Source organism: Phragmites australis, chromosome 2, assembly GCF_958298935.1.
Source record: "Phragmites australis chromosome 2, lpPhrAust1.1, whole genome shotgun sequence".
Taxonomy (NCBI): Eukaryota; Viridiplantae; Streptophyta; class Magnoliopsida; order Poales; family Poaceae; genus Phragmites; species Phragmites australis.
Window position 1 is genome coordinate 8374023 of NC_084922.1, and position 25097 is coordinate 8399119.

A 25097-nucleotide genomic window follows, 5' to 3' on the forward strand; every position below is an offset into this window, starting at 1 on the left:
TGAAATTAAAATCTGGATGCATATACAGATGGGATTGATGCTTCTGTTTTCACAATTTACGGCTCCAAAATTGGAAAGAGGGAAAAAAGAAGAAAAAAAGATCAAGCCGCCGGCGGCCGGCGGTTTCTTGGAGCTTCTACACGGCGACCCTCTGCAGCACCCTGGAGGGGACAGCGAAGCGCGCGGAGAAGGAGCGCGAGAGGTTCTCCGGCTCCACCCACGCCTCTCCGTCGTCGAAGTTCTGTGCGTAGCTGTACTCGTCGTACGGCTCCCGATGCGGTGCGGCCGCCATCGGCAAGCAGCCGGTGGTGCAGAGCAGGATCCGTTTCTTCTCCCGCATGATGCGCCGCCACAGCCCCCTCAGCCTCGTGCGCGCGGACGGGCGCTGGTTTCCGGCGTACGCCGCAGCGGAGTAAGGGCCGCCGCCGCCGGCCGAGGAGGAGGAGGAGGAGTGGAAGATGTCGTCGTCGTAGTAGTAGTCGTCGCCGTCGAGGTCGAAGCCGGCGCGCACGAATCCCCGGCGGGAGATGGAGGGGGCGCAGGAGCATGAGGCCTGACGCTGGAAGCGCGGGCTGTAGTCGCCACCGCCGCCGTCCATGGCGAGAAGGAGTGGGTGGGAGAGGATCAGAGGAGAGGTCGTGTGAAGCGAAGCGGGAGGGCTGGCCGCGCTCGTCGTGCGTATATACGAGGGACGGAGAGTGGTGGGGCCGGTGGGTAGTTTAGGATTGAACGACAAAATTAATTATTTTGGGGGGGCACTTTAAGTATGTGTTGACTATTTTTTTTAGCTAGTTAAATTACATGAAAAGATGTATGGCTTGTCAGACAAATCACAATGGACGTTTTCATGTAAATCCAATGGCCGCCAAAATTGACTTACGTTTTGGGCAAAAATCAGCATAAAATTGCGAAATGGGCATGAAAGAGTTGTGGATTAAAAAATACGGTATGCTTTGTTGAGTGAAGAAAGGGTGCTTTTGTCTTGGATCCTACTGTTTGCAAACACTTAAAAATCAAATTACAGCTAGCAAATCATATTTACACTCTGCCTAAAGTGTTTGATTTTTTTTATACTATCCCAGGATATGTTTCTAATGCAATTGGCTAACAATGTCTTCTGTATGTGAAATGCTTTTTTATTAGATGCATAGTCTGTAGGATATAATTATGATACGGCTTGCAAAGTGCTGGCATTATTTGAAAATAAAATGTTTCTTCAATCAAGAAAAGACTTTAAGGTATGTTTTGCAAGCGGCATAAAAGACTTCTATAGAGGAATCAATGGATAACCAATGGCATAAAGGACAATTTCCTCAAGTTGCATTGTTCCAAATTCACTTATTTTGCATGTAGAAGATCAGTTACTTTTTTTGTATCCGATCGTGCTCCACTATTTCTCCCCGAAAGAATAAAGTGCATCTTGGCGCATGCTTAGGTTAGATTGGCGGTTTGTCTTGATGCTCATCATTGCCCATTGAGTGTTCCATTACTTCGGAATCAAGAGACTGATCATTTCATGATTGCTCATAAAACGGAGCCTCATCCTTGAACTCAGATGTTTGTTTTTTGTGCTCTCTCTCGCTCTCTCTGGGCTAATCTTTCTCTTGCCAATGGTCCAGCATAAGCCTTCAGTTAGGCCTACCGTTTGGCAGCTCCGGCTTAGCTAATCATGAAGTTGGAAGTTCACATTTATCTATATATACTCTCTTTTAGTAGTATGTATATATGTCATTGCTGTTGCATCAATTACATTCTTGCATTTTTATACGGAACTCGTTGGGCACATACCCATAACATAGTAGAACGTCCACTGACGTCCTCCTGGATATATGAATGACAAGTTGGCAGTTGAGAGTGAGACGGCAGTTACATGTTTCCATAACTTTAATTTCTTCAAAAAGAAATAATTCTGCTAATCCTCTCTAGGGGAGTTTTTTTTTGCGAGGAATTTCTCGGTAGATTGGTTTATATAATAAAAAAAACATGTTAATCATTTCAAAAAGCTGTGCGAACAATCAATTATGTTAAGGTTTCTTGATTTAATCTGTGATCGTGTTCGATTCAGATACATGAGCAAATTATCACTTCCAGGGGAGTTTGATGAATTCAGATATATGAACACCTGAATTGAAAAGAACAGAATGGTGGTTGTTGTTCAGAGTGCCAAATTTGACTATTGATATAAGCATGTGTCATGCAGATCTCCAGGCAAGGTGCAGGGTACTTCTCTTTGAAGTTAATCCTGTGGGCGTATTCAATAAGGGAGAGGATCTGACGGTCAAACGAAGCAGGCCAGATTCGGCGCGTTGCTACATGCAAAATCTTTCAAACTTCTTTGACTTGAGACACGGATTCACGAGAAATAGGAGGCGAGAAACATGGGCGAGTTCATATGGCTGCTTCTTAGGACTTCTCTGTCCGAAGAATTGTTCTCTCAAACAGGTCAGGCCACAAGGGAGAACTGCTCAACTGGTAAGTACAAACTCAGTGTCTCTCAGTAACTCAGAATTAGGAGTATGCAATGCTCAACGGTACTCACAGGTACGCAGCCAAAGAGACGAGATCGTAATGTTTATTTTCTTTGGAATATTTTCAATGATTTTCCCCCTAAAACGAACACGCAACTCCCAATGATACAAGTCTGCAACGAAATTTAAATTTGGACAGCAACCTTTCACATCTGCACAACAGAAGCGAGAAAGCACGGGAGAATAGTTCTACCAAAACAGGTACCCTCAGGCAAGTCGAACTGCTAAAATGGTTCGCCCCAACTTTCAGTGTCTTTTATTTAGTTCGTTGCCTAAAAAGGAGTAAAAAGAATATGCAACGCCTAACAATTCAAAATTCAGCTGAAGAGTCAGATTGCCACTTGTTATTGCACTATTACCTCGGTTGATCAATGTTCCCAAGAGCAAATGTGTACAATACTCGGACAAAATGCAATCGGATGCGACGAAAATGATAAAAGCCAATACAAACAGATTCTTGGCAATTTCAGAATATACAATTAGCAAACTAGCAATTAGTAAAATGTTTACATGACTAGCTGACTGCGATCTGTAATTTATCTACAGAAGAAGAAGTGGCTTCAGCAAGCCCAAAATAATCTCTCAATGAAGCAGAAATCCGGTGAACCTATACCTTCAGTTCGTCCGTACTGTATAACCCTAGTTCTTCCATATGGTTGTCTGAGCTTCAGGAAACAGAGAAGTTCTGGAATGCATCCAAGCTGTTTGTGAGTAAACTGCTTAGCCCTAAACTGTCGGTTCCACTCAAGAGTCTAGAGCAAGATGCTCCAAGCTCTGGGTTGCCAGAGGACTCATGCTGAAAGTAAATAGGACACATATATATAAGAATCGCGCCAGCAGTTGGAGGACCAAAGAAAGTTTATCATCTTAAACATATCAATGTTTGGTAGGGGTCCTAATCGGTACCATTGGGATCTCTGGCTTTGCATTATGACCATTGGTCAACACTGGTGTCCAAGTGTTTGGTTCCTCTTTCCCACCTTTAGTAGAGCATTGCTGCAGAAACAAAAAGCTGATAAACAACACAAAAAGTTTCTGACTTAAGACAAAACATTAGACACGCAAGTGTACCTGATCATCATCTGTGCCAGTTTCTGGAATTGCACCCAGGACAGACGAGTTAATAGTAGCACCACTGTTGCCAGGAACTGAAGTTGATGTCCTTTTTGAAGTTTGATTCTGGAAGGCAAATGCATGACAAGTTTCTTCGGCGTCCCAAAGGGATGGATTTGACACCCTCGGCTGGTTACTTGCTTGCTGGCGAGCAATCAGAGAAGCAATATCAGCATCAAACGAATCACATGTAACAGGTATCTGCTGGAGACTCAAGTTATTTTGTGAAGGCAATTGTTTGCTGTCTTGAGAAGGTGCAGCTTCAGATAACAGTGCTCCGAAACTTATATTTGATATGCAGTCAATCCATGAAAGTGGTGCCACTTTGCTTTGATTATCCTATATTGGAATCATATACAGAGTATCAGGTCTCAAGTAAGAATACCACTAATGTCGCAAAAAAACACACAACATTTGATACTCACCACTGCTTGTACTGTATTAGTGTTATCCACAATGGATGGTGCCACAAAGTTACTTGGGAATTCACTGGAACCAACCATATGTTTCTGTTCACTGAAAACAAGATCTGAAGGCGTGTTGCCAATAGTGTTGTCTATAGAGTGCACTGGTGCCAAAGATGATCCACTACTTTGTTGCTTCAAATTGAGCTCAAACCAACCATACCTTCATAATAAAGTAATATTTAACCTACAATTTTAGTGATTAATGTTGCATGGATACAAATAAAAGTAACTATTTTATGGACAAAAAATGGAACCTTAAACGAAATGTAGAAGGGCTGCCAACTGCAACATGCACATCAGCAGCCGTGCAAGAATCCTGAAGAGTCCACTTTTCACTGCCAGTTATGCTATCTAGTCTAGCATCATAAGGGAAGAGCATGAGCTCGCCTTTTGCACACTGAGAACTACCCCATTTTCTGTTCAGATGCTGCACAACTGAGGATATCTTTTTTCGAGGAGTCAAAGTCAATTCCAGGTAAGGGTTGCGTTTATCCTGTCACATTAAATGAAGCAATAAGCCATGCAAATACAAGAGAGGGATCCTTCAAACAGGAAGATTGTATATGGTACTCAGGTGAAGCTAACTGAGGTACTCACTTGCTGCAAAATCTTTTGAATGGTCTCATCTATTGGGAAAAGTTGAAGCTTGATCTTTCCAGAGTGATTTAGTGGCCGAGCAGATAACTTCTTAGAATCGCTGAATGGTGCTCCCATAAGACTGCCGGTCTTTAATGATATCTCACTTTCCGTATATGATTGGCCAGGTGAGAAACAAGCTCCCATTCTGCATTTCTCTGCAATATTGCCTGAAAATGATGCATTTGTTTGAGTATAAAAACTCAAAAATATCCTTGCAGCATATTGCCAAGAACTTAACGGACCATGCAATTTTTTTTTTGTTCAACTGTACCTACCAAGAAGCACTTAGTTTCATACTTCGACCTTGGTCTTTGTTAGATTAAAATTTCATTATGTAACTATATATGCCATAGAGAACAGGAAACTGAGAAAGCAAACAAATCACCTGACGATTTGTTGATATGAGTGTTAGGTTTCAGGCTTTGCAGCTTATTGCAACCAAGTTTGGTTTTTGCTCCTGTGTCAGTTGCATTACAGTGCTGCTGATCAGCTTTCATTGTTTTCCAATACTCAGCAGCAGCTATCCAGTTCAATCTTCCCTCTTGAAAAATTTAAACCCCTCTCCTGCAGATGATAAGTTGCACAATCATTTACTGAATCAATTTGTGGTTTAAAAAAAAAACGTGTTCTCTTCGTTTTAAGAAAGGGCCAGATTACACATTCTGCATCCTCAGAAGGGTGAGTTTTTTCACTAAGAAGCAAGAATATGAAATGGTTGGCTATCTCAAATCAGAAAACAGACAACTCACACACCACTGAACAAACTAAAATCCAAACGACAGAAACTGATTTCTATCTGATTTTACGATATTATTTTTGATAAGGCAAACCCTAACTCTTACATGTAGGCGATCTTCAGAGGAACTCACTGGATTCGATCCGGGTCCCTACTGCAAAAGGAGGCACATAACAGAATGAAGTGGGCATGCTGTCATGGAGATATTTGCCTTACATGGGTGGATGTCTACTAATAGGCTTGGTGCTTGAAGTTTAGTGTCCCTTTTTATTTATGATTTGGGAACTATTGCTGTTTGCTATTTGTTGGCATCTTATTTCCAGCTTTGGCTGAAATTTTGTAATAATGGATGGTTGAGTGCATGCCTTACACAGAGGCCGGAATAATAAAACACTACCTTATTTTGAAAAATATGATTTTACGAAAAAAAAACATTGTTAGTCATATAGAAGAGTTGATATAATGGATGAGCGCAAACAAATAGATCACACTGTAATAACCCATTGAATTATCCATTGTAACAGAAGGAATATGTGCTTTTCCAGTACAAAGATTCAACGTCGCCATTAAACACAAGTTCTAACTTTCTTGGACAAAACCAAGCAATTAATCAGAAAACATGATTTCCAACAACCTAATTCTTCTCTGCACTATGGTATTCATTGGATACATTCTACAAGAAGAAAATTTCCCGACGAATTTGTACACGCTAGGAATGATTCCATTTGTGGATCAAGAGAAAAACAAACGGAGGGGTGACAAAAAGGTGAAGTCGAGACCTGGTTCCTTCCACAAACCAAAGCAGTAAGGCACAAATTCGCGAGTGAAAACCTAATGTCCTAATCCCCGAATTCTACTCAACATCCAGCGCTTCAGAACCCCGAAATCACACGAATCAAGCAGGTCCCGCACCGCACGAACCCGCCACCCACTTAATCGCAGCAATCCAAACGGCCAGAGGATGCGTACCGGAGTTCGAAACTCTAAATCTCGCCGTCCCCCAGACCCCAAGGCGGCGAAACCCTAGCTTCGCCCGACGAGACCCCGGAGGGACGCCCCGCTCCAGAGAGGACACGGAGGTATGACCGGGGACCGGAGCCGAGCCCTGAGGAAGACCACCCACCGCGGAGACAGGCCGCCGAAGGCTGCTCCCGGACCTTCGCCGCGCGGGACCGAGGAGGAGGGGAGAGCGGGAAGGGGATGGGATGAGGAAGAGGAGGCGAGAGCGAGACAACGAAACTTTTTTCGGAGTAAAATTTGAACACTTGTGGCCTGCTTGCCGCCTAGACGGCTCCACTCCTCTTCGTTTCCATCTTATATAAATTATCTAAACTATAATCTAAACGGTGCTTTTTATGACAAGCACCATATCCAACTTTTTCAGATCCCCACCATAATACATCACTTGTTCTTATCAACATGTCTTCCCCTCCGGATCAAATCCCCCTTCGTCTCCCCCACCCATCACTCGACGACTCTGCTAGAAGTAGCATCTCCATCGCTCCCGTGTGGCCAAGATCAAGAAGAAGACAAAGTGAATGATGAGTCCAAAGTTGTATTCTTCCCTTTGTCCCTTCTTTCTTTGATCCGAACTCTTACCTACCGTTAGAGGAATACGGAATTAGAAGATCGATCACCACGTCAGGGCAGACGGGGCTGGCGCCGGCACCGACACATCCGACTTTGCATCCAGATCGTGCTGCAAGGTGAGTCCCCCTCGATCTGGCTCTGAATTCAGTGTATTGCTGGTGATATTCTGTATGCTAAATCCTTGGAGAATTCGGTGCCTTGTGGACATAGTAGGGATCGAGATCGTGAGGAAAATTAGATTTTTGGGTGTTTCTAGATCATATTTGGGAGAAACTTCACGAATGTAGAGGGTTTCAGGAGGAATGAGCGCTAAATTCTTGGAGAATTATGGTATTTGTCCAACTTGGATACTTTTGTAGGGAAACTAACACTATCTAACTGAGTACAAGGAATGCACTTTGATCAATACTAGGGATCACGGGTATTTGTTCAGTAACTAGCTTCCATGACGCCCCTTGGTCGCCGCCGCCTTGCCAAGTTGCTATAGTGGATATAACTTTGTTGCATAAGATTAAGACATACTAACTTAATTTAGTGGCGTTCTTGTTAACTTAGCCCTGTTGCAATACGCTAGTCCCGCAGGAGGATGCCCCTTGTGGCAAATATTTATCTTGATTACAAGAGCATAGTACTTGCCCATTTCAGCCTCGCAGGAGGATGCCCCTTGTGGCAAATTTCAAGTTCAGATATCTCCATTCCCATAATCCCATTGGACCAGCCAGCAGGTGATGATGGGACAATGCACAGTTGTTTGAATGATGTTCGTTTAACTCATCTCACCATGGGTTACAAAGGGTTTGAGAAACTAAGTTTGATATGGTGACAGGCTTGGTGAGAATGCAAAGAATTGCAAGAATTTGACTTCATTTGATCTCTAGGTAATGCCGTGTTATCTTTTCTGTAGCTTTTACTGTGTCACGTCCCGAAACCGTAATCATACAATTAAGTATAACCATGCTTCATAAGTATTATATTTAATTTTGTGTCATGTTTGTTTTTGAACGCTAGAGCATTTCGTTTAGAGTCAACTGGTTGAGAGAAAGTAATTTGGAAGAGAAAATAATCGAATTCACAGTTAAATATATGCTTCTTTTTCTAGCATGTGGGGCCTACATTGGTGGCCAACCACTCCTTCTCTCCCTTGGACAGCAGCCCCACCTATTCCCTCTCTCTCCCTAACTCCCCCACACTCTCCCCAACTGGCCAAGGCAAGGGAGCAGCTCCCATCTCCCTCCCCTCAAGCTCTCTGTCTCCCTCTCGTTCTTCCTCGAATCCACCTTCTAGAAGCCAAATCGAGGTATACATGTGGTACTCACATGTTCTTTAGCTCCTAAGCTCTTCATCCATCTAATTCATTTTTGTTTTCACAAAGGATTCGAGTCGATTTTGATGTCTTTTGGTGTTCTTGGTTAAAGCACAAGGAGTACTAGCGTTCTTCCTCTTTCTGAGCTTTTCCACCTTCCACCGACAGTCACCAATCTCGGGAAATCATCTTGAGTGAGTCTCCTAGGCTCCCATTGCAAGAATACGTGGTTTAGTTGGTTGAAATCCGAGTTGGGAGCTTTGGTTGCAAATTGTGAAGCGTCTCATGTCCTTGAGCCTTGGAAGGAATTTGAGGATTTTGGGTAAGTTTTGAGCTAGGAAATCGAGTTGCTATTTAGAGAGTGAGGTCTAGACCCTATGAACTAGTGCAAAACATTTTTTTCTCCTTGGATCGACGAAGCTTGCAAATAAAATTAGCTATTTTTCCCTGCGAAAAGACATCTCTGCAGCAACTCGGATAGTCCGGGTTAAACCCAAAGGTTCTGGGTAGCCCAGGGAAAACTCCATTGTTTTGTACTCGAAAATCGGGGTTTAGTGTGCATTTTGGGTCTAGAAACCCTTGTATAGTGTGTATGCATGTCTATACATGATAGATTTAACATGCAAATCAAATCACCCAAGGAAAGTCATTGAGAAGTTCAAGTATGCCCAACCCGGAGGGTCCGAGTATTTCGTGGTGCCTTTAACCGAGCACCACTATCAAGCATCCAATGCTTATCACCAGCTTTATAGTTCACCTATACACATGAGATCGTTTTTTGTTTAGGTACCCAAACAAGTTTGATACCTTTAACGGGAGTCACAAGAGCTTTTGGCACTTGTAGTTGCTTAGGAAGCCTTCTTTTAGCTTGAATTCTAATGAATTTTGCTATTACTTTTCTACTTTTAAGTTTATGCAATAAGAAAAGACTATTATTGAAAGTGGATTTATATTTAGAATGCAAAGTAGGGAGATGTTTGGAAGGAATTGGACACTTTCTTATGTGGTGACTGGTGACTTGACAATGTTGACAATAAGAGCCAACTTCCCTTATGAAGCACTTGTTGATCTCCGTTGACTTGATGAGATTTTCTACTGGGTTTAGGAAGCAACCAAGGTCTCTTTTGTTGTAGTACATAGCATTCTTCATAAGAATTTCTTTGTGCTTGTACTCACCCTTAGTCAACCGAGCCACACATGAGTTGAGACTCGTAATCTCATCCCTAAGTTATTTCTCCCTTGCATAGTTAGTCTTAAGAGATGGTAGATGATCACATGAAGATGAGCATAGTATTTCAGGGAGAAGTAGATGCATGAACCTTAACTACTCTAATAGTAGGCAATTCATTCAAGTTAGGATCAGTAGCATCATAGCAAGTTTAAATTCTTGATATTTGCATTTTAACTCCATATGCTCAATGTAAGACCCTAATCTCAAGATCTCATGTGCCTCCTGTATCAGTCCCTGGATCAAGTAGCTAATACGTATAGTACAACATTTGTAATATTATAGTCAAATGTATTAAGGTTACAGGGTACAAAAGGTTATAAACCATAGTGTATATATTACAAACCTGGCCGAAGGGCCAACAAAAACACAGCGAAACACATAGCCCAAACCACAGGCAGTTAGGGTGCGAACGCGACTCTAGAGACTACTCCTTAGTTCCGTTTTCACCTATAGCGTTGGCGGGATCCGCCTCTTCATCTGAATACAGCAAGAGTGAGCACGGAAGGCACTCAGCAAGCTCTATACTATTTCAAGTTGTTGATAGATGCATAAAGGGGTAATTCAAGGATAAGTCTCTACGGTTTAGTTTTGTGCGTAAAGCGGTTTATGCAGGTATTCTATTGTATCACATATTATTGATATACTTAGTTTAAAACCGGCTGACAAGCTTTATATGGGTTTTTCGATCCTGGGAGGGGCTACACCTCTCTCTGTAGTCCCTATTATCACGTCCGGCGTACCTCTAGTATCATACAACTTTTGACAGAATGGGCCAGGAATCTCATCACACGGACATCTAGTCCACACACTCACTCATCAAGATGCACACCCCTAGAGTCTAGTCATCAGGGTTACTGCTTTCGCATATCCATGACCATGGACACAACTATTCGAATAGATTTATACTCAGCAGATGTTGTACAACTTTACCCATGCGATATGCTCAGCCTCCAACCGTTGTAAGCAAAGGAGTGAATCATATCGAGATCCTTCAAACACCTTTCCTATCGGGCTTTTTCACGAGACACCCCAAGTACCAGAGACCATGTTTAGAATATCAGATTGGCTATGCCATCTCTCGAAATATTCAACAGAGGGCCAGATGTACATTTGGTTTCTTGCTGCTCCCCAGCCGCCTAGTATTATACCCAACCTAGTCCGGTGAAAGGAGAGTCAAGTCCTGCCCATTTAGGATGCATGGTTGCACATGGGTGGCTAAGAATGATAACATAATAACTCGGTCCTTAACCGGCCAGAGCAGGTATCTTCTGGCAATGAACACCACAAAGGTGACTCAAGTCCACAGGAGCATCCTCGTTCAGAGTACTACTCCACCTGCCCTCGCTAAAACAAATTTCACCCATTTTTACACATCTCCCACCATATCCCACACGATGTCAAGGATTTCACATCCATCACGGAATTTATAACCATCAAGGATTCATGGTATACGAGTTAACATTGATAATGATAAATCTTATCTCAAGGAGAAGTGTTTTAAAAACGACATCTCCGAGGAGACGTATTCCATCCTAAACATGCTAGATATCAATGCGTCGTCCATTGTTAATATGTTTAACAACAGGTATTTCTAGGGTGATATGTATTCTGGATGATGACATGTAAGGTATGACAGTGTTGATATGATTAACTAGTATAAGTAGTTTGAAAGAAAACGCAATATATAGCACATGCGATAATAAGTCTGATTTTAGTTGATCATGTATATTATTTGAAAACCATAGGTTCAGTATGATCAAGGAGATAGGACTTGCCTTCTTCGAAGTTCTCTTCAGAGTCTTAGTTCTAGTCTGGATCCTCTTCACTCCTGATGCTTCCTGCGCAGCACTCGTACGTGCAATGGAATGGTATCTGGAAATTTCAATTTTAGTTTTTTTCCTGGTGAAGTTGCGATTATTGCTTTTCCTTTCAAAAAGGAAACGGCTTATCTGTATGAAAAAAATTGGTGACAATGTATTGATTTCCTGTATGCATCTTTTCCTTCCATGTGTATTTTGAATTCATGGGATTGACTATTCCTCTACAGATTCCAACCATGGTCATTGATGTAAGGTTGCTTAGGAATTACCTCGATGCTTTTCAGAGGAAGAATCATTCAGAAATGTGGTAGTAGTAGTGTGTTCTGTGAACCGGAAGTAAGGCTACTTCTGCGATCCCGCTTGGATGATAGGATTCATACATGAATCCCTTCAGTACATTTAGAAAGCAGCAGGTATAGGTATAAAGACCTAGCAGTTAGCCCTATATAACCAAACTTTTGCTTATTTAAACCTTTTTTTCTACAATGTACCAGGGCTATCAGGGATATGGTTTCTTGCTTTGTTGTTGCGTCTATTTTTATAGTGAAAATTTTAGTTTTTTGAACAATTTTGACTTGTATTAGGGTTCCATGTTCATGAGGCACAATCTTGGAAGTACTTTTCCAGGAAAAAAAATAATCTTTATAACTATTGCACTCTGAAATTTTAAAGTAATCAGTTTAGCTTTGACTCTTTTTTAGTTACCCTGAGATACTTGTTGTTGACGGGATTTCTCTAAACTTAGAGTCAGTTGGTTACTGTTTCTCAAAGATCGAAGTAGCTGCAAGGTTTACTATTTGTTAAGGATGGTGTGACTTGTAGTACTAACATTAACTAGGTTTGTATTTTGAGTTGAAGCACTTGTGTTTTTCTTTTACAGATTTTGAAACATGATAATATAATGCAGATCATGCTGCTCCACTGGCAGAAGTGCAGCAGGTGGCCACAAGCAAAAGGACTAGGACAGAGAAAGCATTTGGAGATAGAGAAGTACGAGGTAGTTGCTTTTATGCCAATGTTTTCAGCATTTCTTAAAACATTTGTAACGACTTGAAACACTTTTTGATAAAAGGGGTGTGCGGCACCCCTGTTAGACACGCGGATTGCTCTGGACACATCTCACCTGAATCCTCCATGGGAGCTCTACTTCAATTTGAGCATGGCATGCATCTAGCCCTTTGGCTTCTTGCCCTGGTACCTTGGTCCCTTTTCATTTCAATGCTTGCAGCTCACAACCATTTCTTTTCTTTTTCCTTATTATTCTCTAGCTCTGTAGTGATAGGAGGAAGCCGTGGAGGACTAGAGGGGTAGCTGGAGCTATCGCTAGCCACACAGGGCATGTTCATGGGCAAGCATTTGAGATTCTCATTCCAAAATTATCTTCTGTTCATTGTGGTGGTAAGTTAATTATTCTCCTTTTTTGTTTCCCTTTTCTTGAATACGTTCATGAATGCGTAGGAGAGGAATGATTTCCTGTGTGCTCTCTTCAGTTTTAGTAGTTTCAGGTTTGAGCATGAGATTGTGAAATTATATTAGTTAAATTGAGAGGTTTGGTATTGCAGATTTGAAACTAGATCATGTTTCAGGAAAGAAGTAATCTTTCTTTGAAGGAAGAAAACGAAAAATTGCACTGTTGGATTTGCTGTATTTGTTCAGATTAGCACAATAACTATGAATCGTTCTGTTTGTTTTCAGCATGCAATGGAATTACATGTAAAAATCATTGAGAAGAGAGCAAGGAGCCTTCAGCTAGGAGGTAAGCCTTGCCTTGTGTGCTAGCTGGCAAGTATTTTATTTGCCCCTAATTTTTTGCTCAACGTTTGGAATAAGAGTTTTCAAGACTGAGCACAAATGCAATTGGGATAGCTAACTGTCTTGAAAATTTTATTATTTAAACTTCCTGAGCAGCATGTCCACAAGACGTTAGATAAAATGCCTGCCTAGATGGGTTGTAATTTTTTATTGGATGAGAAGGGTTTCTCTGGTTTCAAGTACTTAAACCATTACAATTGACAAAACAGAATGAAATTGAGTGGTAGGCAAATATCCAACACACTCATTTTACCGAGAGGCAGCCCTTAGTTCCCATATTCAAATAACACAATCTGGGTTTTCAAGAAGTGGATTGTTGAGCATGTGTGCCGAAGATCGTAATGAGGGTACTGTGATGCTAACGGTGGATTGTCGACCCCAAGTATCTTGCCAAATGAAATAATAAAAAGCAAGGCAAAACATTCTTAGATGGTCTACCACATAAATATATCAGTTAAGTAAGGCCAGACATTAAATTAAGAATTACCCTTTTGGAATATTATCAAGTACAGATGACTCATTAGAGACGTATTGAAGTGGTGAGATATATTGGAGTAATATTTAGATATATTTTTTCTTTGCAGTAGTTGCAAGTTTACAGCATGATTAAATTAATCTATCCTTCATTACGCTTGTAATGTTATTAAATATCCATGGAGGATAGCTTAAGTATTGTCATATTCGATTACTTAATTTATATTAACTTAGAATATAAAATATGTTAGCATAATTTAGAAACCGTAGTTATACAATTGCTCGTGTGTGTCACACGTGTATGATTACCAGTACTAGGTAAGTTCCACGTGTTACAATGAAAATATAAATATTAAATTTGGTAACACCAATCACAAAATTAAGGTGTGAAGACATGAATGCATCATGAGAGTAACGCTGAACGAATACGTTAGGAGCGATAATATGATTTAATTTTAAATGTTATCCGAAAAGAAGTAAGAGATTATCTGCTAATTTTTTTTCTAATTTATTTATTTATTTTTATTAGTATAATCGGTCTTTTATCTATAGCAGGTAACGAGATGAAGATACTGAAGAACGAGTATGAATGATAAAAATAGTTAAATTATTTGAATTTTTAAATTTTTTATTAGATGAGAAAAGAGTTGAGAAGATATGACACGTGAATCTACTCGTGTTTTATGGGATGCGAGCCCCAAATTTCCGTGCTGTAATACGTAGGCGACGTATTTATACTCGTAGACACGTGTTGGGCCGGGACTCTTCGGAATCAGCGCATGGGCTTGTAGGAAAGCCCTAGTGGGGCCCATTAAATTAGTGGTTCATTGGACCATCCCACTTGCCATTGCACCACCATCGCCACACCCGCACGCACGCACTCCCCCCCCCCCCCCCGCCCTCGCCGTCGCCGTAGCCTCGTCTCCGGCGTAGGGGGGAGCCTCTGGAGGCTGGCGTGGCCTACTGCGGCCCAGATGGCGGCGCACGCGGCGAAGAAGCGGCGGCCGGAGGAGGAGGTGGAGGAGGATATGCACCTGGCGTTCCGGGGCGCCGCGAACGCGCTGTCGCAGGTGTACACGCAGGCGGTGGCGCACCAGAAGGCGTCCTTCCACACCGGCGAGCGCAGGGCCGTGGTCTGTAGACCTATACCCCCCCCCCCCCCTCCCCACGTCTGTCCGTTTTCCTCGGTCTGCCCCTCCGATCGGTGGGCTGCGTCGCGCGAAAGCTGCGATCTTGGGACGAGTTCTTGGGGTGTCGGATTGCGCGGATAGTAGATGGAGATGGGATCTTGTTTATAGGTCTTCGGAGTAGCTGGTGACTTAGGAAGTTAGGATGGGGGAATTTGCTCTGTTTGCTGAAATTTAATGGAGAATTCTTGGTGGGATGGGGGCATTTGGGCGAAACATGCCACCTGTCTGTCAAGTTACAAAACCACTTCGTCTGCCAAGAAAGATGGAGTGATAGCGGGATACTCTTGGAGAGTTTTGGGTTCCAGTGTGTTCTGAGTGCATTGCTCTCGTGTTGTGCTCTGCACAATACATAGCAAAGCTGATGGTGCCAAAGAACACTGTTTCTTGGGATGTGGGATGTCTTGGGAAATGTGGTAAACTGGTGATACAATTTTGCGATTGAAATGGGTTAGGAGTTAACAGCACAAGGTGTCAAGAAGTAATCGTACAATGATTTCCTTGGAAGAACAAAGAGATCATTGTGTTCTGCATATGCCTCTGCTTGAGTGTTATGTTAAGTAGTGTGGTACTAGCATTAACTACTGGAAGTTATCGATTTGTATTCTTCAATGTATTCACACCTTTGTTACCTAGTAATTTACTTTACTAATCGATCCTCTTTTTGGTGTTTTGGCAGGAGAAAGTCTATCGATGGTTGTCCAGTCAGCTTGAGGGAGCTTCAGAGGTGTCCATTGCTGATGTACTTGCATACTTGCAGGTTATACGAACAACTTGTCTCGGCAAGTTTTCAGAATGCAGTATAAACCTTATTAGCATAATCTTCGATGCATGTGTCCTGTGCAAGGACCAAAGCCTAAGCTGGTATTTCTGTCTTAAGTGAAGAGAGTTAGTATCTTCTTACCATTGTTCACTTTATGATTTATGACATGAGGCTAGGAACACAATAGTTAAACTTGGGTGCATTGAATATGCGGATTGCATAAGACATTACTCAATACTGTAATCTGCTACTCTACCAATTCTGAGGGAATATAATTGTGTAATAAACATAACGTGCACAAATGTCATCCTGGCACATCTTTAACTATCCCCCGTTTGGATACTTTTTTTCAGCTTTTCCCTGAAAAAAACCAGAAGCTATCCAAACGGTTAGCTTCTGTTCTGGCTTCTGGTGGGTTTTGGCTGACTGAGGAAGCAACTATGGCTGAAATAAACTAAAAGCTTAGAAGCAGGTTCTGGCTGGCTTTTGGGTGTGCTGAGAAGCTAAAAGTTTATTATAAAAACCAACAACTAAAATTCAACAGCTACAATCGCATCCTCAGCTAGCCAGAAGCTCCGAAGCCACAGCCTATCCAAACGGGCCAATGTCACTAGTTCAGATCAGATTGTGCTTTGTTAAGTTCTAAAATTTCTACTGAGTAAACTACAATATAATTGTAAATAATAGTTAAAGCTTAGTTCAAAGGTGGTTAGCCTTGAGAGTCAGAAAAGTTGTTATTGATCTCTCAAGTGAAATGTTAAAGCTGTTGGCATGGAAACTGGCTTTGCCTTGAGACCTCATTCAAAAGATAAAGTTATCCCCGTTTCTTCTATAATTATTGCTATTGCTTTGGCAGTATCCGTATATAACCAATTCCTTGATGCTTCTCTTCTGTACGCAGAATGAGATTGAACACCAAACAGAGGACATGCCAGCATCTCCGCAGCATCCAAGTCCGCTGCCATCATATAATTTTCCTTCTGCAAATGTACAAAACAATCCCTTCTCATTTGGGTATGTAGGTGCTGCACATAACTCCCGGATGGGTGAAACTGACCAAAGAAATGCGGGCATCTCAAATGCTCTCTCCAACCCTTTACGGACAAATTTCCAATTGAATAATTTGATTCAGTCTTCAGGATATGGTCCCATCAACTCATTGTCCAATGGAAATGGGACTCAGAACAGCCATTCTCCCCAAAATCTGGACTTCTTGCATTACAATTCGCATGAGCCCTCTATGGATATGCATCATGATGGCCCTTGAAGGTGAAAACCATAAGAAAACTTGGAAGTGTCAAGTGTATCTAGTTCCTTCGAAGCCGTCAAGTTCTGATCTTTATTGGCTGGAGAAGCCCCACCGATTGGTGATTGATGTCTTCCCCGTCTACGACTCGGTTGCCATCAATTGTGTCTCAGTGCAAAACTCCTGCAATACAGAATTGTAGCCATTCTCAGCCCTTCCTGATAGCATATGCTTGACAACCAGAAACCTCTTCTGGGGGAGTAGGGGTTCACTATGTTGATTGCAAGATTGGAGAGTCAACATACTGGTTTGGTAGAACTGCTGCGTTTATTATCAGTTCATTTGTTTGTTTACCAAGTGCAAAGCCATGCTCTGGCCAGCAAGGAGTTTGTGGTGGTCGATAGATGTTAATGATTTTATTGGTACGTTCTATGTGTATCAATAAAAGCTGTGTTTGTGCGGTAGCCTAGTTTCATCATTCTTTTTTCTACTTCATGAACTTTACCGGAAATTCTTGTATCATTTTTTTAGGAGACATCTAAATGTGGAAGTCCAGCATGTTTCTTTTAATACTAACCATGAAAGTTGGAATAGGCTTGCTTAGGCCATGTTTGGATCAGCTAGAGATTATAAGAATCTAGATTTTGACTAGAGATTATAAAAAGCTGGATAGTAAAAAGTTGGCTAATAATAATTTGGGAGTTGTTTGGATCACTGGATTATAGGTGCTGGATTATAGGTGGTTGGATTTTAGTTGTCCATAATGCCCTTGCTGATTATTCCTAATTTCCTGCTGCCCCTGCAGTTTAGCGCCAACTCTTTGGCCACCTCGCGTGCGTCAGCTCCCGCCCGAGGTCACCCAAGTTCCAGCAACCTCGTGTCCACGTATGAGTCCCCAAGCACCCACAGGGAAGGAGGCTTGGCGTTGCCGCAGCCACTGCTGCTAGTATTGTTGTGCTTGCGCAGCTCCTCATCCAACGCCTCCGCCGCTGGCAACAGCAACGCCGCCACGACCTCATGATCGAGTTGGCATGTACAGAGATGTAGTGAATAAGCCAAGATCAGAAGGAAGGGTTGACGGTGCATAGAGAGATCGATTGAGATGTATGTAGCAAAGTTATGTACAGAGAACAAGCGCCAAGGCTCTTGCAGCCCGAGGTTCTCGCATACAAATGTCCATACAGGGATTTTAAAAGTAAAGTTGTAAGATTCATACAAATTTAAATATATGTCCATACAAATAGCCTCTCATAATCACTCTCGCATAGCAAACAAAGCATTAGCAAGATTATCACGGAAGACATTCATGTGTTGATCTTCGTCACCTATTTGACTATTAGCACCACTTCGTTGAGATGAAGAGGCCATCGGGATTGGCATGTAGTTTTCATCACGATCACACATGTCAAAGTCTGCATTCGTCATTGCACTTTCTTGAATGAAGTTATGAAGGGCTATGCATGAAAGTATGACTTTGGTTTGCTTTATCATTGGATACCTTGGTAAGTCCAACAAGATCCTCCACTTCATCTTCAAAACACCAAATGAACGCTTGATGACGTTGCGTAGAGATGAATGCAAAAAATTGAATACCTCCTTTTTGCCACTTGGTCTTGGGCCTTGTCGAAACTCTGATAAATTGTAATACCCTACTTTACAACTAAACATATTTTATTCGAATATGGAAAATGTTGGCAGTATTTCCTCTATAGGGGCAGTATAACTGACAAAAAAAAATCACAGGCGGACAATATATGATATAAACAACATATAGAAATTTTCACGACGCTACCAGCGTCTTTCCACAACATATACAAAACAGCTTCTTCAAGCGCGAAACTTAATACAAAACGAAAGACAGACCGCCAAAAGCATAATTTCTAAACACCGGTTGAGTTATCGACATCGTGATGAGATAGTGCGTGCAACGACCAAGTTCCATCCCCAAAATGCACGTCAATATTCTAAACATACCTGTAAAATATTTAACAGGGGGGTGAGACGAGCTCAGCAAATAACAGCTATGAATATAAACATATCTCACTAGATTAAAGAGTATTTCAGATACAATCATTTTTCTCACCACGAAAAGCCAAAACATATGAGTTTTAAGCCATAACAATCTTGATTCACCTGTCAACGGAAACACAACAACAAACTCCAATACGGTCTCTCATATATCATGGCACTAACCCCTTTCGGATTCTGTATTCTTCAAACATTATAATAAATATATGAATGCCATGATGCAACTCCATTTGAGAGTTTTGCGCTAGACGATGCCAACCTCTCATGCAACTCCATGTACCGGTACGAATCACGCACGATGGCAGTGATCGGCCTTTATCACCATATGAAGTGCATAAATGCATATGTATGCATGTGAATTGACGTCAATTCTTAATTTCCTTTTGATGATTCTTTTTGATGAGTATCACTAGTACTAGTTCATGATATCAGCGATATAATCAAAATCAACGAAATGATATTGATTTAATTCATCAAATATGACATCATTCATCATATGAATAAATTGGAAAATATCAGATACTTCAATTTTATCTGTGAAAGAAGTAAGACATGAATATAAACATAGCATTGAATTACACCCCCACGTTACTTGCCTTTTACCAAAAGCAACGAAGAAATTTCGATTAGGTACGTCCGGAAGTATTACCACCTGCACAGGTATATTATTAGCATTAAAACACATTTAAAACACATAAAATGTAAAGTGTCATTCCTACGCCTGAAAAACGTCGCATATACGCCTATATTTCGGAAAACCGAACAGAAAACCGTATCATATGAAATGATACACTATTTCCAATTCAGAGTCGAATCAAAGTTCTCACTAATTAGACTTTGCTCCGTTGAAAGAAATGAATGTTTCGACTCGGATGTCGTATCTTCGGATCAATAATGATTATCGAAACGAATCGGACTATTGATCACATTAAATGATACGACATGAATTGATTGATTTAATCTAACCATAAACGTCTAGGAATTACTAAAGAATCACTTTTGGAGGATTGACGACGAATCCGACAAAATTGCGAAAATTCCAACTTTTCCCTTTTTCTTCCTTTTTCTTTTTCTTTTCTCTTTCTTCCCTTTTTCTTTTCTCTTTCTTTTTCTTCTCTCTCCTTTTCTCTTTTCTTTTCTTTTCCTTCTCCTCCTTCCCTTTCCTGGTTTTCTTCTTCGGCCGGCTTCCTTGCTTCGGTCCGCGCCTGCTTCCTTCGGTTTGGCTCTCGGTCAACGAAGCACGTTGGCTGGAGAGCGACCGTGGCGGTGCTCGATGGCGGTCAGCAGCACGGCAGCCAGCAGCGGCGAGCCGGCGCAACGGCGCGGAGGCGCGAGACGGCTGGCGGAGCAGCTCAGGCCAGCAGAGGTGGCACGACGGGACGGCGGGGAGCTCGGCTGGTGCACGGCGCGGTGCAACGGCGTGCGCGGCGGGTGGTGCTCGGTAGACGGCGACGGCGGCCGGTGACAGAGGGTGGCGGTGGCGCGCAAGGCCAGAGGCGGAGCGGAGACGGCGGCGGCTCGCAGGCGCACGGCGGCGCACAGCAACGCACGGCGCACAACAGCGATGGAGAGAGAGAGAGAGAGAGAGAGAGAGAGAGAGAGAGAGAAACGCGAGAGGTGTCTGGATGGATCGGGTTGAGGGCCGATCCATCCGGTATTTATCCTCTTTTTTATTTTTTTATTTTAAACAATCAACGGTCTAAATTTATTAGGCTTGCTACGAGTCACAAAGTGCTCGGAACGGACATATGAATAGCAAAATGGGTTCGTCTCGACGAGATGAACGCAACCACGGTCTCCGATCGCCCATACGAGCAACGGATCAAAAAGTCAATTTTTGGTCAAATCCCTTTTTTCTCTCTCTCAAATATTCAGTATTACATAAATGATACTTCGTCGCCTTGTACAATGCAAGATAACCTGCTCGGTTAGGGTAGCCCGAGTCGACAAGATAAAATTTCCCTAAAAAATTTATAACATTACAAATTATATATAAAAAAGAACATTTCAAATTTGACTTCGTCACAAGTGAGATAAGATATCAACAAGTGAGTTTACCGGGTGGAGGATGTGGAAACTTGTCGCCATATTTGCGTATAGCGTTATTGAACACTCTTAGGTCATGTACCGATCCTAGCCAACCCGTGACAGCAAAGGTGAACCTCATGTCGAAGTCACATATAACCAAGACATTTTGTGTGGAATACCCGTGACGTCCCACGTGTTGAAGCATCTTTGACACTGGCACGACAAAAGGTACATGTGTACCATCTATTGCTCCAATGCAGTTATTGAAATATGGTGAAAAACAAGCACCTTGTAGTCTAGGATGCACCATCCTGAATTCTGGATCTCTTGGTTTGATAATATCTGCTGAGAGCATATAGACACTATGCAAGACTTGTTCAAATTTCCGACTAACCGTCTCGGTTGACCTCTCGAAACAATTGTCAGCTTGTCTAACACTTTGTGGGGCACCAATAATCCATAAAAACATGGCTAAAGCCTCTATGGAGCTCATCTTTTTTGTGGACTTCAGACCGTAAGATGACACTAGCAACTAATGTAGCCTACCAAAAAGTGTACTACTCATCCTAAATATGTTGAAGCAAGATGTTGTATTATTAAGGGTTCTCATAACCCAATAATACCCAGAGAGTTCAGGTTCCCTCGTCTTAGACTTGTTTATGAAAGTATCATCATAGTACATTCCAATTATGCATGATAGAGCACCATATTCTTGCATCACCTCAAGTTGATACCGTGCAATCTCAAGTGTTTCTTCCTCCACATCACTTGAAGAAGAGTTCATCTACAAGCATATATCCAAGCATCAGTTCACAGACAAGCATATATCCAAGCATCAGTTCACAGACAAGCATATATCCAAGCATCAGTTCACAGACAACAAGCATATATCCAAGCATCAGTTCACAGCCAACAAGCATCAGTACCAAACAAGCATCAGTTCACAGATAGCCTAGCGTCAATTCACATACAAGCATCAGTACCAAACAAGCATCAGTTCATAGATAGCATATATCCAAAAATCAGTTCACATATATAGCAAATTTTGTTTAGCACTACATAGAGGAAATAAGGTCATAAATCAACATCAGTTCATAGGACATAAGCGAGTTGACAACTTCAAATCTTCAGTGACTAGTACATATTCTTCAGCTGGCACCACCTCTTCAATCAACCAAGCCTTCCTTCGTTGATGGTAAAGGTAAAGAAAACATCACGATTCTCAGGTTTGACAAACAGTTGGCTGGCCATGAAATGCTCCACATTTCCTTCCGCTACCCCACTTTCCATAGCCAATCGCATCGCTTGCTTGATTGATTTTGACCTCAATTTCCCCTGCATCACCTTTTGGGCTATAGCACTGTTGGACTGCATAGTGTCCAATAGTCCCTTTATAATTCTGACCATAGGGCTCTTTGATTTCTTCCGTGGACTAGTAGAACAAGTACTAGAACTAGTACCTCTCTTCAAACTAATGGTACTCATAGGACTTCCATCGTATCCATCACCTACATCACCTTCGCCACCTTCATCATCTTCGTCAGCAATGTGTTCGCCAGGAATACAAGAGGATGATCCATCCACAGCAGTGTGCTCAAACATCACTTCTAGTTGGTCTAGCCACTCTGGGGGCCCATTCCTTAGCTTCTTCCATTCGGAATGTCCCTGAAAAAATTTGATTGGACATTAACAAGTTGATCAACAAAGACAGTATGAACAGTATAGTTAACAAGTACCTTGGTGTGTACTTTCCAAAAGGTGTCATCACCCACCATCGTTCCATTTGCCCGGTTAAGTCCAGTTTGTTTGTTCAACCATAACCAAAAGCTATATAGCGCCTTAAGTCCTTGCCATCTGTTTTTCAGCTGAAGTTGTTTTAACCCAGTTTTATATAGTACTTCTCAGTCATGTTCTTATAGGCTCTAGAGGTCATAAATCCATTGTTCCTGTTCCCAGCCTTTATTTCCTCAACATATGTGTCACAAAAAATTCCAGTATTGGCCGAAGTCCAATTAGCCTTGTCATATAGGTCCTCCTTCTATTGCAGATTTGTCATATAAAAGAATTAAGCAAAATTTCTCTTATGTAAGCAGAACAATATAAGATGACACTAGCAACTTATGTAGCACTTTTTTTCCTTAACAAGTACATGGCAACTTATGTAGCTGAAAACCAACAAGCATCTTGGGAATGCAAAAGCAATGTCAGCAGTGACAGTATCAACCGCAAGAAGATTGTATATTCTGAGCACAGTAGCTGATAAATAGACACACAGATGGCAATATATCAGCAAAGTTATAAAATTACAGACCAACACACAGATTGTATATTCTGAGCACAATAGCTGATATGTACTCCAAGGAATACGAAATGCACATCCATTATAAAGGACTATGAGGAGAGTGGGAGAAGTATATAATGCATCAGTTATGATTTGCAAATCTCAATATAGGCATATCCATATATTGAGATGGAAGGGCCAAACAACTAGCTAGCCTGTACCAATCACATTCTCATGTATTGAACCACTCTAAAGCTTTCTGTCCAACTCTAAACCAACAATTCTTATGTATCCATCAGTTATGATCAGTTATGAACATGATCATAAAGCTTTATGTTAAACTCTAAACCAACAAGCATATTGACCACATGGCTGAAAACCAATAAGCATATTTGAGAGAAAGGTCATCAGTTCAAATATTTGAGACAAACAAACTTGACCACATGCCTACAACCTTTCATTTGAGAGAAAGGTCATCAGTTCAAATATTTGAGACAAACAAACTTGACCTCATCAGTTACAACCTTTTCATTTGAGACAAAGGTCCTCGATTGACATCAAGCCAAGAACACATGCCTACAGCACGACATCATCAGTTCACAAAATCAAAAGGGCAAGAAAAAAATTGCTCACCGACAATCTATCCCCAAATCCTTCATCCTCATCCTCTGGACCACCATCTGCATCGGCCAGCCATGGAGAGGCACCACTCCCACTTGTGCCGGTGCCAAAACGAGGAGTGCCATCACTCCCACCTCCAGGGGCGCCCACCGGAGGTGTGCCACCACTCACACCTGCGGCGGCGGGCACCCGAGGTGTTCCACGACCCCCGGCTGCGGCGGCGGTGCCCCGAGGAGTTGCACGCTGTCATGTCCCCAAATTTTTAATCACACAATTAAGCATAATCACGCTTTTTAAGTATTATGTTTAATTTTGCATAATTATAATTCAGAATATTAATGCAATGCGTATGAAATCATTTGGATGGGAGAAAGAAATACGGGAGAGAAAAGAATTAATTTCGCAGCGAAAATGGACTCATTTCCCTAATACGTAGGCCCCACACCTCACCCACCTTCCAACCACCCCAAAGGGGCAGCTCACCTGCCCTCTCTCTCTCCCCCACCTACTCCCACTCTCACTCACGTGCTCAACCAGCCAAGGAGGAGCTCCCTCTCCTCCCCACTCAAGCTCTCAAGCCCTCTCTCCATTCCTTCTCAAACCCGAGCTCAAGAGGGGGAATTAAGGTATGCATGTGGTACTCACGCGATCACAAGCTCATGAGCTATCCATCCCTCCAATTCATTTTCGTTTTCTCGAAAGATTCGAGTCGGATTTGATGTATTTTGGTGTTCATGGTTGAAGCACAAGAAACACCGGAGTTCATCGATTTCCCTTCATTTCCTCCACTCCTCAACGGTCACCCAGCTCCACAAGCATCTTGAGTAAGTCCTTTAGGCTCCTCATAGCAAGAATTCGTGATTTGGTTGATCGATTTTGAGTTTTAGTAAAGTTCATGAGTTCTTGATGTTTTGGACCAAAAATGGGGATTTTGATGAAATTGAGTTAGGAATTGAGTTGCTACGTGGTTAGTTGAGTTCTAGACTCTCTAAACTCTCCCAAACATATCCCCATTTGAAGTGAAAAAGATCGCAAATTAATTTGGCAAAGTTTCCCCTCAAACAGGAGTAGTTCTGGAAAGTCCAGAACCTCCGAAAAATTGTTCGGAGGTTCCACAGTTCGGAACCTCCGCAGAAAAGTGCGGATAGTCTGCAAAAGTGCGGAGGTTCCGCAGAAAAGTGCGGAGGGTCTGGACTTACTATTCATCAGGCGTGTTGGGTCTTGTAAAAT

General features: G+C 42.0%; 3 protein-coding genes across 6 annotated transcripts; 1 reads left to right on the forward strand and 2 right to left on the reverse strand.

The window, feature by feature from the left end:
- Positions 1–654, reverse strand: LOC133909822 (uncharacterized). Its single transcript, XM_062352371.1, has one exon. The coding sequence runs from the start codon at positions 596–598 to the stop codon at positions 137–139; it is 462 nt and encodes a 153-aa protein (XP_062208355.1). The 5' UTR covers positions 599–654; the 3' UTR covers positions 1–136.
- A 2190-nt stretch (positions 655–2844) lies between these two features.
- On the reverse strand, positions 2845–6781 carry LOC133897921 (TSL-kinase interacting protein 1-like). 3 transcript variants are annotated; one of them, XM_062338761.1, is made up of 9 exons: positions 6453–6780; positions 5590–5637; positions 5133–5311; positions 4706–4914; positions 4363–4601; positions 4067–4268; positions 3600–3980; positions 3435–3524; positions 2845–3324 (listed from the first exon to the last, which is right to left on the reverse strand). In XM_062338761.1, exons 3-9 carry the CDS (start codon positions 5242–5244, stop codon positions 3196–3198), a joined length of 1362 nt encoding a protein of 453 aa, XP_062194745.1. In that variant the 5' UTR covers positions 5245–5311; positions 5590–5637; positions 6453–6780; the 3' UTR covers positions 2845–3195. The 3 variants fall into 3 exon arrangements, with proteins under 3 accessions (XP_062194745.1, XP_062194737.1, XP_062194751.1); XM_062338753.1 differs by lacking the exon at positions 5590–5637; XM_062338767.1 differs by lacking the exons at positions 3435–3524; positions 5590–5637 and having other exon boundaries at positions 6453–6781.
- A 7786-nt stretch (positions 6782–14567) lies between these two features.
- LOC133897942 (uncharacterized) lies at positions 14568–18096 on the forward strand. Of its 2 annotated transcripts, XR_009906001.1 has the most exons (4): positions 14568–14846; positions 15580–15660; positions 16565–17331; positions 17715–18096. XR_009906001.1 is itself a non-coding variant. In XM_062338780.1 (3 exons), the coding sequence occupies exons 1-3, from the start codon at positions 14688–14690 to the stop codon at positions 16928–16930; spliced, it is 606 nt and encodes a 201-aa protein (XP_062194764.1). In that variant the 5' UTR covers positions 14568–14687; the 3' UTR covers positions 16931–17479. The 2 variants fall into 2 exon arrangements, 1 of the variants encoding a protein (XP_062194764.1); XM_062338780.1 differs by lacking the exon at positions 17715–18096 and having other exon boundaries at positions 16565–17479.
- Positions 18097–25097: the final 7001 nt, after the last annotated feature.